At 35.0% G+C, this 15,696-nt stretch overlaps 3 protein-coding genes across 3 annotated transcripts in view; 2 read left to right on the top strand and 1 right to left on the bottom strand.

Moving 5' to 3' along the window:
* LOC107654188 (importin subunit alpha-5-like) overlaps positions 1 to 7,887 on the bottom strand; it is a 14,129-nt gene extending 6,242 nt beyond the window's left edge. The window contains exons 1-10 of the mRNA XM_016441157.1: positions 7,882 to 7,887; positions 5,235 to 5,348; positions 5,043 to 5,142; positions 4,859 to 4,953; positions 4,459 to 4,590; positions 4,272 to 4,360; positions 4,094 to 4,193; positions 1,896 to 2,059; positions 1,280 to 1,358; positions 1,065 to 1,190 (exon numbers count right to left, since the gene is read on the bottom strand). Of these exons, the coding sequence (XP_016296643.1) occupies positions 1,065 to 1,190; positions 1,280 to 1,358; positions 1,896 to 2,059; positions 4,094 to 4,193; positions 4,272 to 4,360; positions 4,459 to 4,590; positions 4,859 to 4,953; positions 5,043 to 5,142; positions 5,235 to 5,348; positions 7,882 to 7,887 (1,005 nt within the window). The remainder of the gene's footprint in view (positions 1 to 1,064; positions 1,191 to 1,279; positions 1,359 to 1,895; positions 2,060 to 4,093; positions 4,194 to 4,271; positions 4,361 to 4,458; positions 4,591 to 4,858; positions 4,954 to 5,042; positions 5,143 to 5,234; positions 5,349 to 7,881) is intronic.
* Positions 7,888 to 8,143: 256 nt separating this feature from the next.
* LOC107654200 (thiosulfate sulfurtransferase/rhodanese-like domain-containing protein 1) lies at positions 8,144 to 10,076 on the top strand. Its single transcript, XM_016441170.1, has 4 exons — positions 8,144 to 8,282; positions 9,496 to 9,618; positions 9,700 to 9,862; positions 9,987 to 10,076. Exons 1-4 carry the CDS (start codon positions 8,276 to 8,278, stop codon positions 10,039 to 10,041), a joined length of 348 nt encoding a protein of 115 aa, XP_016296656.1. The 5' UTR covers positions 8,144 to 8,275; the 3' UTR covers positions 10,042 to 10,076.
* A 3,318-nt stretch (positions 10,077 to 13,394) lies between these two features.
* The window catches only part of LOC107654199 (D(3) dopamine receptor-like), a 15,905-nt gene continuing 13,603 nt past the window's right edge, over positions 13,395 to 15,696 (top strand). The window contains exons 1-2 of the mRNA XM_016441169.1: positions 13,395 to 13,440; positions 14,200 to 14,500. Coding sequence (XP_016296655.1) covers positions 13,400 to 13,440; positions 14,200 to 14,500 — 342 coding nt within the window. The 5' untranslated portion in view covers positions 13,395 to 13,399. The remainder of the gene's footprint in view (positions 13,441 to 14,199; positions 14,501 to 15,696) is intronic.

Genomic DNA, 15,696 nt, shown 5'->3' with positions numbered 1-15,696 from the left:
AAATAAATGTGGTCTTACCGCACTATTTCATCTCTGTATCTGATTTGAAGCAGGCAGAAAGCTAGAGCTAACGAGCCGTAACTGAGGAAAATAACCGTCATTTTTACCCTTCCGGTTAAATATTGTGCTGCCAACATCATAAACAGCTTTAAGTTGTCAATACTGAAATATCGCGATACTATGCTGTATCGATTTTTTCCCCCACCCCTAATTACTAGCCAATCAGAATTTTTTTGCTCTTATAAACACGAGACGCACATAATAGTATCAATTGTCGCAGCCCTGATGAATGGAGAAGCGCGACACGTTAAAAAAAGCTGCGAGACGCAATGGTCAAAGATGTCCATCTAGCGCATATTTAGATAGAAAAACGAATTAAAAAGGTCTATTTGTGTTACTAAAAAATATCAGAGTACTCAATTGTCAAAATAATCAGTTGATTACTTGATTAATCTACTGATTAATCATTAGTTGCAGCCCTAGATTAGTTAAAATATTTCAAAATACAACTGCATTGTTTTACTTTTTGTAATTAAAAGACAAATATTTTGTCATTGAAAATTTCTTTAAAATAGTATTAAAATATCGTCTCGTTCTAGTGAACCAAGTATCTGTATTTTGTCTCATCTCGTGAGCTAAATGTAATGTCACACCCCTAGTGTCGATAAGCGGTGATATAGCTCATTATTTTCCAAGTGTATGATATAGCTTTCATTCTTCAGGTCAACCATATATTCATGAAAAAAAAAAAGTCCGTTTGAATAAGGAAAGCAATAACTTTGCCATAGTATCCTTTCAAATGTTAAAGTTGCCACAGTCATTGGATTCAGGCTCAGGATTTTTTTTTTTTTTGCTTTAACCCCTGAACCCTTTAACCCCTTTTTTTTGCATTGGTTCAGTTTGCTTTCACAAGGCAACATTTCAAAGTGTACCAAAAATGTCTTTATGCAGGTATGCAGCTAAGGCAGAAAACATGCGAGGTTCCGAAATAAATGCTACAAATGAGCCTGGTGTGAAAATCCCCCAAACTAACATTCATGTGTTAACTGCAAACATGCATATACCTGTATTTGTGCACGGTTTCCGGCTGTGATATTGGAGATGGTCCAACATGCCTCTTTTTTAATGGATTCTTTTGGGCTACTCAGCAGGTGAAGAAGACTTTGCAGGGCAGAGCAGTTAAGAATCACCTGTTCATGAGAAAACAAATAATGTTACACCCTAAGCATGTAATGGATACAACATTACTGCAGAGGACAAAAAAGTACAGTTGCTTTACCTGAGTCTGTAGGTCATCTCCTGTGACTATGTTCCCCACGGCTCTCAGAGCAGGAGACACCACCTTATATTCTGCATGTCTGAAAAACATAAAAACAACAGCTCAGAAAACTGCTGTCATTCTAAGGATTTGAAGTAGCACCGATAAAAATACAAAGGAGAGAAGCTATCTTAAAAGCCTAAGCCAGTGGTTCTCAACCTGGAGGGGCTTGGGTCCATTAGGGGGCCTCAGCAAAATTCTTAATTTTTAATTCTTAAGATTGTAAAAATCAGCTAAAACAACTAAAAACCAAGATATTTCTTATTTTTACTTTACTTGTTTTCTTTAAGGAACAAGGGTTTCCAGTCTTGGAAACCCTGGATATATGAGATAGACTTGAAAGGTCATATAAATGTATGAAATCTTATAACTCATTCTGCATTTTTATAATGAATATACATTTTTAAAGTTATGCCAAGCTCTACATTTTTTTTGGTATCAAGCAAATCACAAACGACTGAAAGAGTCATGGGGCGTTCAAATATTGTTGTTGATAATTGGGTCTTGGAGTCACAATGGTTGAGAATCACTGGATTAAAATATTCATTATTCTTTCCATCTGTTTTTCATGTCTTACAGCAGCAGCTCCACTAGTCTGCGGCAGACTCCTGAGTCGATAACAGCCTGGATCTTCTCATTGGGACCATCAGACAGATAGGAAAGAGCCCAGCATGCATCAGCCAGAATGTCGGTATCATTCACAAAGAGCAGCCAGGACAGAACGCTGAGACACGGCGACACCTGCATTAAAAAACAAATACAACTCAGATATCACTTTAAGTTTAAAGGTGTGTATACTCTTGTGACTTAATTAGATTTAATTAAATTACTTAATAATCAAGTTAATGTTGATTTATGTTGGTTTAATAAAAATTTACATTTTTTGTTTATTATACATTAATCAATGTCATTGTAATGTAAACAAAAATGAATTCACATTATCATTAAACTATCAAATCAACATTAACTTAAGTAATTAAGCATAATTATTAATAACATGTTCTAGCTTGAGCAAACATGACCATTATGACACGTGTGCATGCCACCCACAGCAATAGCACTGATGTTTGTGGCTAGTGAAATGAAGCAAGAACTGACTATGGCTGTTTATGTGCTTGCTTATCATTTATCAGGCACTTTCATCTATCGTGCTCTCCTCATTTACATACACTAATTTGGAAGATGCTTTTATTCAAAGCAACGCAAGAGTGTTTTGTACAATAACAGCTAATAGTCAAACAGATTCAGCCACTCTAACTGTAAAGATAGGCCTCTGGCTGTTAATAATTTATGTGCTTTAGTCAAATGTCTCAAGCTACAATAATGTGACAGTTGCTTGTGGGTTGCCCCTTCCTGCAATATTTAGATTTCTCAACTTGAGCCTCAACCACTGTTACTCCACAAACACACACTAAAAAACGTCTTATGCTTACCATGGCTACATTTATTTGATAAAAAAAATAAAGTTAAAAAAGTAATGTGATGAAGTATATTTATAATTTACAATTGCTATTTTCTATTTTAATATATTGTTAAATGTAATTTATTCCTGTGACAGCAAAGCTAGATTTTCAGCATAATTACTCCAGCCTTCAGTGTCACATGATCCTTCAGAATTAATTCTAATGTGCTGATTTGGTGCTCAAGAAACATTTCTTATTATTAATGTTGAAAACGTGTTCTTTAATATATTTGCAGAAACCATTAGACATTTTTTAGGATTCTTTGATGAATTTAAATTTCAAAAGAACAGCATTTTTAGCAACAGAAATCTACTGTAACACTATACAAGTTTGTTTATATTTAACACGTCCTTGCTGTATAAAAGTTTGTTTAAAATTGTTTTTAAAAAAATCATAATGACTTTAAACTTTTGAATGGTAGGTTGTAAGGCATTGTTATTATAATTATTTTGCATTTTTCAGTAATGTTACAAGTCCGATAACACACCAACAATTTTTTTTTTATGTAATCACATAAAAAATGGCACATTAATTTTTTTTTTTCAAAATTCTCAACTACTTTGTATAAATAAATTCAAAACTAAGGTCAATCTGTTTAAATCGCTACAAGTGAATCTGAGCATCACAACATTATAATGTACAATATGAAAAATGGATATTCATTAAAGATTATATTCAACAGCGTAAATTATTAGTCTTTAAAATTAGCGGTAATATGATGATAAAGGTAACCTAAATGTAAAAAGGGGGAAATGAGCTTGGCACAATTAAATATCCAATCCTGATCCTAATATATATATATATATATATATATATATCAAATGATTAATCGTGATTAATCGCATCCAAAATAAAAGTTTTGTTTACATAATATATGTATGTGCGCTGTGTATATTTATTATGTATATATAAACACACACATGCATGTATACATTTCAGAAAAATGTTTTAAAAAATTGTTATTTATAATATAAATTGTATGAATATAAATATAGACATGTAATACATGTAAATATTTTCAAAATATGTACTGTATGTTTGTATATTTATATATACATAATTAATATACACAGAACACACATATATTATGCAAACAAAAACTTTTATTTTGTATGCAATTAACCGTTTGACAGCACTAATATATATATATATATTTTATAGAACAGTCTTTAACAGATATATTAGAGATATATTGTTCATCCCTACTCTTCCATTTCTAGAAATCTACTTTGGAACAATGTATATTGTAAAAATCACTCTACAAATAAATTGTACTGAACTGCATGGAAACTGGATGGATGGTGACTTTTACCTTGGCAAAATCTGGGGGTGGGTTTTTCCCCCTGCACAGGTTAGACAGAGCCCAAACTGCATTCCTCATCATAGTCAGACGGTTTTGTTTAGCCAACAACCTGAGAATGAGAATTTGCATCATTAGAATAACTACTCAACAGTACAGTTGTTCTAAAACAAATGGTTGCATGACTTACTGTACTAAAGAGGGTAGAATATTGCAGTCCAGAACATAGTTCCTGCACTCAGTGCTGTCACCTGCAATATTGCCTAAAGCCCACACTGCCTGCAGTGCAAAAAGACAGTTTCAATCACAAAGTTAGTCCTATTTTTTTTTTTTATACCTATCTGGGTCCATTTGTGCCCCTTCAGCAAGCTGCTCACCTGTTCCTGTACATCCTCGAAATCCGAGCCGAGCATCTCAATGAAAATGGGCACCGCCCCAGCCTGGATGACCACGCGTGTCTGGTGGGATGTTCCTGAGGCGATGTTAGTCAGAACCCACGCTGCTTCAAACTGCACAGAGACAGGACGGCTGTCACCATACTGCAGAAAAGCATTCACTAATGCACCATTCAAGAGCCAAGAGGATTAAATAAAGATAGCGAGGAGACTTGCAGAATATACACATTCCAATAGTGTGATCATGTGCCGGGAGAGATCCATGCCGGATGACTCGCTGTCTCACTGCTCTGACTTACGGGATATGTCTGCAGGCTGTTCTTCTGCTTCTAGGCTGTATGGTTCATGTTAATATCACTTAGATACAGCATGCTCGGCTTACCTGTAGCGTGCAGTTCTCTCTTCTTTTCAGGAACTCAACAAATCGCTCCACGACACCAGGGGTGGCAATAACCTCATCAATAGGGGGATTAGGCTCTAATGGAGAGTTAAAGATGGAATTAGCATCGTTTTATCATAAATATTATTATGCAAATGCACGAATTTCAGTCTTCAGGGTCTTTCACCTTTAGATAAGAGCTTTCTGAAGCGCTGTGTTCCTATGAGCTGTTGTTCTGGGGAACTGGAGAAGATCATCTGTATCATGTCCTGAGAAATAGCACTTCCCTTTGATGATGGAAAGACAGAAATGGTAATAATCTATTATAGATTTTTTCATTGATAAGTAAAACACTTTGATTAACTATTATCTTTCTCACCGTGATTTGGTCCATATTGTTGGCCTGTGATTCCAGGTATCCACTGTCCAACATCCCATCATCCTCCAGTGTTCCATCCTCCTCCACTGTGGCCACATTTCTGCGCTTGAACAGCTGTAAGAACACAAACTCTCAGCTCACTGTGCTCAATAAAAATACCAACACATGCCAAATATCAGTACTAATGTTGCATTTCTTTCCTTTGACGGAGCAAGCGAGCTACGGTTTTATTATTGTTAAAATATTTTCTCCTGTAGAATCAACTAAAAGTAAGGTATTTGTAGGCTGATTCTCTCAAACACTGTAAATACTGTGATTTTAATAAGACGTTATTGTTTGTTTGAGTATTTGAGTGTATATATTATATATATATATATATATATATATATTTCATTTCATGCCAAGTTTAGGGATTTTGGGCTATTTTGCTTCCATAACACTTTTTCATACTAGTGGAAAGAAAACAGGCAAAATAAATAGTGTTTCTTTTTAATAACACTTTATCTATTTGCATTTGTAGATTTCAATTTCTTTATGAGGCTGTTTTCTCAAAATGAGTTTTTTTTCTCATGCATCTCTACTTCAGTAGAACTTAAACCAAACTTTCCAATTTTATTCCTTTCTATATTATGATGGTTTTTACAGAGGGATTGTCCATATATCATTCACTTGATTTATATAAAATTATATATATATATACAGTGAGTACGGAAAGTATTCAGACCCACACACACACACACACATATATATATATATATATATATATATATATATATATATATATAAAATCAAATTGTATTAATTTTTGTTCATTTGTATTCACCTGTTGACATTATTTTTCTATTTATGGAGTGATAAAATAATAAAAAATTGTAAAAACCTTTATTTGTCAATTTGTTTGTCCAAATACGTCGTCAAAATGAAACAAAAAAATGAACCTGGTTTTATCTAATGTTCAGATTGCTGTTCTGGAAACGTATTCAAATTAGTGCATATTTAATTAGCCATGGCCACATATGCATATTTAAGCATAATATTTCAGAAACGCAAAGTCGTTATTTTTGTCGTTGTTTTAATGTACTGTGATAAACCAACTGGGGCGGTACAGTGACATCTATTAGTTACAATTTTACTCTATTCACCTGTGGTGTTTTGCCTTAAATTACTAAAAAGAATATTAAGATATTAGCAAGAAACGGAGCCTGGATCTGTCTTTAACCCGCTTCTCATGGGCAGTGGCGCTTGAGCCCACAGTGAAGGGGAGCGATCCATCCAACCATCTCCACCTAAAAACACCCCGCCAAACACACAAATCCAACCGTACATAGCGCCTGTGAAGCGGAGACGATCGATTAAATTCAATAAAATGTCATTTTAGGTCCTCACATGGTCGTGACCATCGACTGAAGCGCAGGTTTGTTGGTAATATCGTTTTAACGCCAGACTAGCCTCCCCCTCCCAGATCTGCGCAGAAGCCTCTGTTAGCTCCCCTGCTAACCCACACGACAAGGTTGTCCGACTGCTGGCTTGAATTTATGTTTTAACATTTTTATCTTTTGAATTTAACATCATATTGATGGAATAAAACCACTCAAACACAAATAATCCACAGTGGCGCACTGACCTGTCAAAACTGTCTCGTTTATCCCTGCGTCGTTTAAGCTGCAACCGTTTTGCCTCCGCCGGTATAGTGAAACTGCGCATGCATGCGCACTGGGAGAGGACATCGTGTGCGAAGCGCATGTCTGGTTCTCGGTGTTGCCAGTTTTGTGTAACGAACCGTGTTGCCATGTCCACTTCTTATAATAAACCCAGTTGTTTGTTTGTTTTTTTTTTATAAAGGAGCTTATAAATATGGATTATAATCGCGGGTGGAGAGATGTTTTGAGTTTATGTAGGTCAACGAAACGTATTTCGGCTTGCTAGTGCTTTATGACCTCTGTATCAAATAAATAAAGTTTAACTGAATAGCCTACTGATCGCAATTGTCACATATGCTCAGTGTATAGCCTAAGTTATGCACTATACATGATACAATTATTATTATTCGATTTAAACTTGTTTCTTTTTCTTTATTCCCCTGCTCAAATTATGCATACATGCACGAATGAAAGCGAGATTATTTACAGAGAGAGAGAGAGAGAGACGTGTGCGTGTACACATACACCTACACACATTACTATGGTTGACTATGGTCTTATTTATTTATTTTTTCCGAGCAGGTGTTTTTCCAGCAAGATCTGGCAACACTTAGTAACGAGGTTTATAGTCTTCGCTGCACCATATGTTGAATGTTTCTCTTTTTACACTACAAAGATTTTATATAAATCTAATAGTTTAAACAAAAGATGTACAGAAAAAATTAAGTCTAAAATAAAGTAAAAACTATATTTAAAGGACGTATTCTTTAACATATATTAAATATTTTGTATAATACAGAGTTTAACCATGTAAAATAGATTTTTTTTATATATATCACACATTTTTGGAAAACTAACAGTCATCAATAATAGGGATCTGGCAACCTGAATAAGATAATGCGATGCGCAACACTGCTATTGTTGTTTTATCTCATGAATCCCTTAACGCTGTACATTGTAGACATCACATCAGATATAGGCCTATTTAATTACAAGGCAAAAAGTACCCTCATATCGTCTCATCCTTCCTGAAAATATCCTCCAGGTGTCCTTTACATGTCGCTAGAGGGCAGCAGATAATCTGTCTTGTCTTCACCCGTAAAAGCAGGTAACAGACAGACCGACTTTTCATTTGCAGTCATTGTGACTGCACCAGTGATATCTCTTCAGGTTTTACGTCGTTTGTGCGTGTTTGCTCTCAATAAACCGGTTATCTCAGCATGTGGACTGAAGACTTCAACCGTCAATCACAGTGACGGACAACCTGATCCAGGTAGAGCTGCTGGTGGAGGAGGCACTTACAGCCTCTCAAAATAAGTGGATTTAATTATTGCAGATAAAACTGATCATCTTTTGCAAGACATTATAACTTTTAGAGGCCGTATTTCAGTGAAGTCTGCAATGTCAGGTAAAGGGTGATTTATTACAGGAACTTTAGATTTTGTGTTCCAATTCCCAGTTAGCTCTACTTAATTAACCACGATATTCACGAAAAACACACATCTAAGTATGCAATCTTTCAAGTTAATTAATTAATATATTTATTTATTTTATTGACTATTTATTTATAGTTTGTGTATGCATTTATGTATTTACTGTCTTTTTATTTATTGACTTTTTTAGTGATTCATTCATTGTCATGGTATTTATTTTGCTTTTTATTTATAAATGTAAGTCAAATATAAGTTACTTAAAATATCAGTCAAAAAGCTATATTGAAAGGACCCATTTATTAACATATATAAAAGAGACATATTTTAGTAAAGTCTGCTATGTCAGGTAAAGGGTCATTTATAATATAGGAACCTTGGACTTTGGTCCAATCCCCAATTATCTCTACTTAATAAATTACCATGATATTCACTAAAACACATCAAAGTATGTGATCTTTTAAGTGAATTCATTCATTGCCATTTCTTTCACTTGTTGTTTCATTTAGAGGAGGGGTGGGGTAAAAGAATTACTCATATTTATACATAGTTATAATTAAGAAATACCAATGTTGATAATATTGACGTATTTATTCATCATTTTATTTATTTGTCATTTTATTTATAAATCGAGTCCAAAAGCTACAGTATATTTAAAGGAGCCATTTATTAACATGATAAAAGATAAAGAGACTAAGTGAAGGCTGTGATGTCAGGTATAAAGGGCAATTTATTAGGCTATATAGGAACTCTGGACTTTGGTTGCCAATTATCTCTACTTGATAATTAACCATGATATTCATGAATAACACATGTCAAAGTATGCACTCTTTTAAGTGAATGAATGTATTTATGTATTTATTATGTTTTTAAAGCAGTCAATAATTATTTATTGACTGCTTTGTGCTTTAAAGTGTGGTCAGTTGTACTGACTAAACCACTTAGCAATAGTTTTGTTCTGTTTTTGTTTCTGCTTATTATAGCAAAACAATTGTTTGACTTGTCTTTTGTATCCCACTAACCAAACCCACAGCCTTTATGTGTCTACTAACCATGAATAGCAGGATTTTTTAGCAAAATGCTGTTTTTATGTTGCATGATTTTTACTGGCATTAATTAATGAACATTAATTGCCAATAATAGAATCTCAACTCTATATCAACTCATTTTGATTGATTTTCACATTTTCAGTGTCAGTTGTGACATACGAACAGCTCAAAGCTATGCTGGCCAATCACGGCGTGCAGCTTTTTGATGTCAGGAATCCAGATGAATTCCAGGCTGGCCGGATTCCTGATTCTGTCAACATTCCTTGTAAGTCACTACTGAAGTGAAGAATCAGTGTTTCTTGTTTCAGTATGCACATTCACTCTCAGTTTTTTATGTATCTCTCAGTGGGACAGCTTGAGGAGTCACTGAAACTCCCACCACTCCAGTTTCAACAGCAATTTGGGGTGAAAGCCCCTAAAAAGGAAGACGATGACATAGTTTTCCATTGCCGAAGCGGGAAAAGGAGTTTGACTGCTCTTGAAATCGCTCATCGTCTGAGATTCTCTAAGTAGGCTATTGAAAACATACACACTGATCTCATTATAAGCCCAGAACTCATAACATGTGGATGATCCAATTAATTAAATACTCCTTGTTGTTAGAGGACCTACTTGTTTTCTTTGTCTTTTCAGGGCACGGCATTATGCAGGGGGATACATTGATTGGGAAGAGCGTGAGAAGAAGTAACAGGACTAATTGAGCCACATTTTCAATCACTTTAACTGGACCTTTAATCTGGAAATAGAAGATAAAATTAAATATTGACAGGTGAAATTGCTCATTTTGCTGTTTACAAAGATCTCAGTCATTATTAATATAGTTTAATGACTCATCAATTATTATATGATTTGAATCATATTTCATTAAGTTGTGATTGTTAATTAATTAGTGTATTAGAATCATTATTGATGTAGTTTGATGACTCATCAATTATTGTTATATGATATATTTTAATAAGGCGATTATCAGAAAATACATGAAGCAGCTATTTCAGATAAATACTTGAAAAAATTGCTCCTTCACAGTGAACCAGACGGATCAAACTATTTCTGGACTGTAAAAACAAATGTGAATATATATATTTACAAATCTGCATTATTAAAATATTTTTAAAAGGCTTTCGACATTGCTTGATTAATCACTGGACCATTTTTTTGGGAATTTGGACATTTTTACAGATGAAACTGACTATTGTTTTTATATTTTGCTATTTACAACTATGTAAATCTGAATGACTTAGTGTATTAGAGTTGCTTCAAATAGAATAATAACACATCAGTTATTATTATTATATTAATTATATTTAATTGATCAGAAAACGGATGGAGCAAACCTATTTCAGATAAATACGTGAAAAATTGCTCCTTCAGATTGAATCAAATGACTCAAACCATTGGACTGCAAAAATGTGATTATATATGCATATTTACAAATGTGCATGATTAAAATAATTTAAAAATAATCAGTGCAAATTGATTTGGACCACCTGGAAATAGGTAAATAAAATTAAATTTTGACAGTTAAAACTGATGAAACTGACAATATTTTCATATTTTGCCACTTGCAAAGATGTGATTCTGAAAGACTTAGTGTATTAGAGTCATTTTTAATATTGTTTTAATGACTCATCCATATTAATCATAATATAATCTATTTCAGAAAAATGCTTCAAATAACTGTTCCTTCATATTAAATCAGATAAATAAAATAATTTTAAAAAAGCACTGAGCTATAGAAACTAATGTGAATATGTGCTCACAAATGTGCTTCATTCAAATATTTTCACAAAGGCTCTGGACAGTGAATAATTCGTCTGTGCAAATTTAGTTTGTCCTTCTGCATTGCGTTATTACCACTGGGTGGCAGTAATGCAATTAGGCTAAATAAATAAGCGTTTTATGGCCAGCAAGCGGCGGTTCACGGTCTCAGGTGCTCGGGTGCTCATTTCACTGCTGGCTGTTTGGATGTGGTCGGCTGCATCTTAGTAAATAGCTGTCAGACTGATACTGAACACAGATCAAGGCTGGCACATTTTTCATTGGACTCCAATCAAATCAACAGACCTTCCTTCATCCATCTTGGAGAGAATTATTGAAGTGTCAATTTATATAGCGCTGTTACTGTGGAATTACAGACCGAGTAGGCTGCATAGTCCATCAGATGTAAGCAATAGCTTTGCAGGTATTGGATTTGGCACACGCTAGCTGTCTTGTCTTGAGCCTGGGCCTTGTTCTTCCCTGAGTGATGAGAACAGACTATGATAAATATGAACGTGTCACTTTCACCCCAGCCATAATGGAGTCCACACCTCTGAGCTGGTTTGTAAAATAAACAATCCAAAACTAATTTCTTTGTTTGCCACAGGGGACCTAAATAGGCCCTGGTGTTTATTTGCTGTCATTTTTTTTCTCCATATTCCACATTTATATTTCACTTTATTGTCCCTCATTTGTTCTTGTTTCTGATTTTCTGACCTCATATCTCACCAGTATGAGAGAGACCGGGGCAAGATGTCACAAGGCAGTGTATCTCAAAAATCCAATTACACAAATTAGTTTTCTCTTGCAGTGGATTTGTATGTTGGAAAAACTGGAAAGTTGAAAAACTTTGAAAAAAACATTAGTTAACATAAATTTAGATAGAAAAAAGCATCTTCATATTAATTTCATAATTTACTACATTATTAAAATCAAAAGTTGTATTTGTTGTCATTATTTAATTGACCATGGGCAGACATGAACTAACAATTAACTAACATTAACAAAGGATAGCCTAAAGAAATACTGTAACAAATGAACTGCTCATTGATAGCTCATTTTAGTTAATGCATCAACTAATGATAACCAATGGGACTATTAACAAAAAACAATCTGTTAGTCAACTAAGAAATTTAATTAAGAGTTGAATAATATCCTTGTTCGTGTAAATTTAAAAAAGAAAAAAATCAGGTAGGGGCAAGTTGTCACATGTTATTGAAGATTTTATTGGAAGTTATATCAAAATAATGGTTTTATATTTGATCCATTAACATTTTACTGTTATTTGTTCAATTATATTATTTCTGTCCTTCTATACAGTTTATTTTGTATTTTGTATATTATTTGTCATTTTGTATATAGATAGGTTAATTGCAGGTTCCATTGTGACAACTTTATTTTGAGATTAATACATTTTAATTTATGTTTATTATAGCTATTATGTATTTCTCTGACCTACTAATAGACAGGTTAATGGCAGCTTCTATTGTGACAAATTACCGCATATTGGATGACAACATGCCCTGCTACTGGGGCAGCCTGTGTTCAATGAACAGTATCATTTTTCCTGGGCAATAACGGTGGAAATGTTTATTAGCCAAGACACTTTAAAAGTGTGCCTTTATAGAAACTGGCTTTTTCAATAAATAAAGAAATATTACCATAGTAAAAGGCGTGACAACTAGCCCCAGTCCAGTACCCCCAATATTACGCATTTCATTCTAAATAAGACATGCATTTTAACGTGCTATTGTCAAGTCAACTTGTTGTAGCTATTGTGCTGTTAATAGGTCCGCTGGGTCTGTCACAGGTAACAGCTATTTTCAGACAGTCGTTGGTGATCACAGCCTGAGCGTGAACAAACGTCAGCGGAACGCGAATACCTTTAGAGCCATGACATGATTTACAATTGGGCTTTTTGATATGTTGTTTTATTATATCACCTACTTGGATTTACCTCAATATATATTTGATCTACCATCAAGCACTGAACTAATGAGAACAAAGATGCGTCGTGCGTAAAAGACCTCTTGGAGACGGGAGTGAAGCTCGTCTCACGACTGTAACCACCCGAGCGAATCAAGCTCTGTGCGAAACCATTTGTATACTGGCTGCACAGAGTTATTCAATGCACAAAGGCATCGTGTGGAAATTTTTTTGGAGCTGTGCGTTAGTAAATTTCACATACGCTGTGCTCGCCCGGCGCGCGGTGAGGATGGAGCCCCTTTCTCAGCACCAACGACTCGCGACAGGACCGATAACTTTCATCTCAGAGAAAGTGCGTTCAGATGTGGTTATGTCTCGGTTCTACGCTGGAGAAGCTTAACAGGTAGACACATTGTAAACTGTGTAATCTGCTGCTTGGATGACGCACAGAATGATAATCGATGCAATCCAGAAAACACTGGTTAAATGCATGAGTTCACACTGGCTTTCAGGGCGCATTTGTGCAGATTATCAATGGGTGACTTTATATCAGCACTGGGAAATAAAACTTGCAACTTTTTGATCTGCAATGCATCTTAGAACATCAGTTATCATCCATGTTAAAGATTTTTGTTATTTAGTTAAACTTTGAGATTAATGAATTATAATTTGTTTATCGGAGCTGTATGCATCTGACATTATTAAAATATGTTTTTTTTACTTGAATCAATGTGTGCATTATTAGCCTTAATGTATCTATTTATTAATTTATTATAAACCAAATGTAAAGGGTTGCATAAAATGCACTGGAGGAGACAAGTGTACATCACGTATTCTGATGTGACAAATCAAGCATGGATCACCAAACGGCAAAATAGATTTTATGATACCTTATTTTTTTATTGCTGAATAGAATTTTCAAAGATATAAAAGCTGCACTGTGAATCAGAAAGGCTGTCAACTGAAGTCACCGAACACTTGTCATATCTCTAGCAGTCAAGTGTTTTCCGAGTCTCTTTGCGGAATATAAAATCCAGGGACGTCTGCATATAAACAAGGTTTCAGACACACTAGAAATGTTACAGTATATGGTTGTCAAAACTTCTGTCCCTTGATATTTGTGTTTTGATCCCCAAAGTCAACAACTCTTCTCTCTCCCCAGATCTTCCTCACTCATGGCAATGTTTAGCAGCAGTGAATGGCAGTGGAATGACTCAGAACATTCTCTCACTCCTGAGGGAAACTACAGCCTGATATCAGGCATTGAAGAAGTGAACAGGAATTACTATGCCATGTTCTATTCCATACTCATCCTGGCTATTGTGTTTGGGAACGTTCTGGTGTGTATTGCTGTGCTTAGAGAGAAAGCTCTCCAGACCACCACCAATTACCTGGTGGTCAGCTTGGCCGTGGCTGATCTCTTGGTTGCCTCACTGGTCATGCCCTGGGCGGTCTATTTGGAAGTGAGTAGACAAGAACCTATCGTAGCCTATAGTTCAGAGCATTTCTGTATTGACAACTATTGCTATAAAAAAAACAAAAGGTTCTTTATTGGCATTGACAGTTCCATGAAGAGGTCCATTAAGATACATAAAACCTTTCCAATGGATAAAAGCTTCTTTAAAATGTTAATTTTAATTAAATTTTAATTAAATTAAAATGTTCTTTGAACTTTTACTTGAGGTCTAAGTAAAAAATGGTTATTTTTTTAAAGAGTTAGTTCACCCAAAAATGAAAATTACCCCATGATTTACTTACCCTCAAGCCATAGATGTATATGACTTTCTTCTTTCAGACGAATACAATCTGAGTTATATTAAAAAGCATCCTGACTCTTCCAAGCTTTATAACGGGAGTGGATGGTAGCCCAAAATTTGAAGTCCAAAAAATTGAATTAATCCATTATAAAAGAAGTCCACACGGCTCAGGGGGGTTAATAAAGGCCTCCCGAAGCGAAGTGATGCGTTTGTGTAAGAAAAATATCCATATTTACAACTTTATAAACCTTAATCTCTAACTTCCGCTAACTGTCGTACGCGCGTTCACGAGAGAGTGGCGTCCAGCGGATGATGTAGGCGTAGCGTAAACTCCGGTGAGAATATGCTAGTCTCACGAGAAACAAGTTTTGTTTACAGCAAAGGAAAGCCAGTGTCCTCTTGGCTTATATTGAAATCCTCCGACATTTTTCTTTACAAATCCTCGTTTTGTACTACTAATTCGTGACCGCTGTTTTGTTTTGCTCTCTCCTCTGCGCTTCCACGTTCGTCACTTCCGTGTTCGTCACCGCATTTGCCTGCGTGCTACGTCATCCGCTGGACGCCACTCTCTCGTGAATGATGACAGTTAGCAGAAGCTAGAGATTAAGGTTTATAAAGTTGTAAATATGGATATTTTTCTTACACAAACGCATCGCGTCGCTTCAGAAGGCCTTTATTAACCCCCCGGAGCCGTGTGGACTTCTTTTATTGGTTCAATTATTTGGACTTCAAATCTTGGGCTACCATCCACTCCCATTATAAAGCTTGGAAGAGCCAGGATGTTTTTTTAATATAACTCTGATTGTATTCGTTTGAAAGAAGAATGTCATATACACCTAGGATGGCTTGAAGGTGAGTAAATCATGGGGTAATTTTCATTTTTGGGTGAACTATCCCTTTAA

Source organism: Sinocyclocheilus anshuiensis, unplaced genomic scaffold (genome assembly GCF_001515605.1).
Source record: "Sinocyclocheilus anshuiensis isolate Anshui unplaced genomic scaffold, SAMN03320099.WGS_v1.1 scaffold655, whole genome shotgun sequence".
NCBI lineage: Eukaryota > Metazoa > Chordata > Actinopteri > Cypriniformes > Cyprinidae > Sinocyclocheilus > Sinocyclocheilus anshuiensis.
Note: the sequence above shows the minus strand (reverse complement) of the source record. Positions and strands in the feature narration are given on the sequence as shown.

Excerpts from the sequence above, each read along its gene's own strand:
- LOC107654200 (XM_016441170.1), top strand. Across the intron at positions 9,619-9,699 it reads TGATTCTGTCAACATTCCTT|TGGGACAGCTTGAGGAGTCA; the intron begins GTAAGTCACTAC and ends TGTATCTCTCAG. Across the intron at positions 9,863-9,986 it reads CATCGTCTGAGATTCTCTAA|GGCACGGCATTATGCAGGGG; the intron begins GTAGGCTATTGA and ends TTGTCTTTTCAG.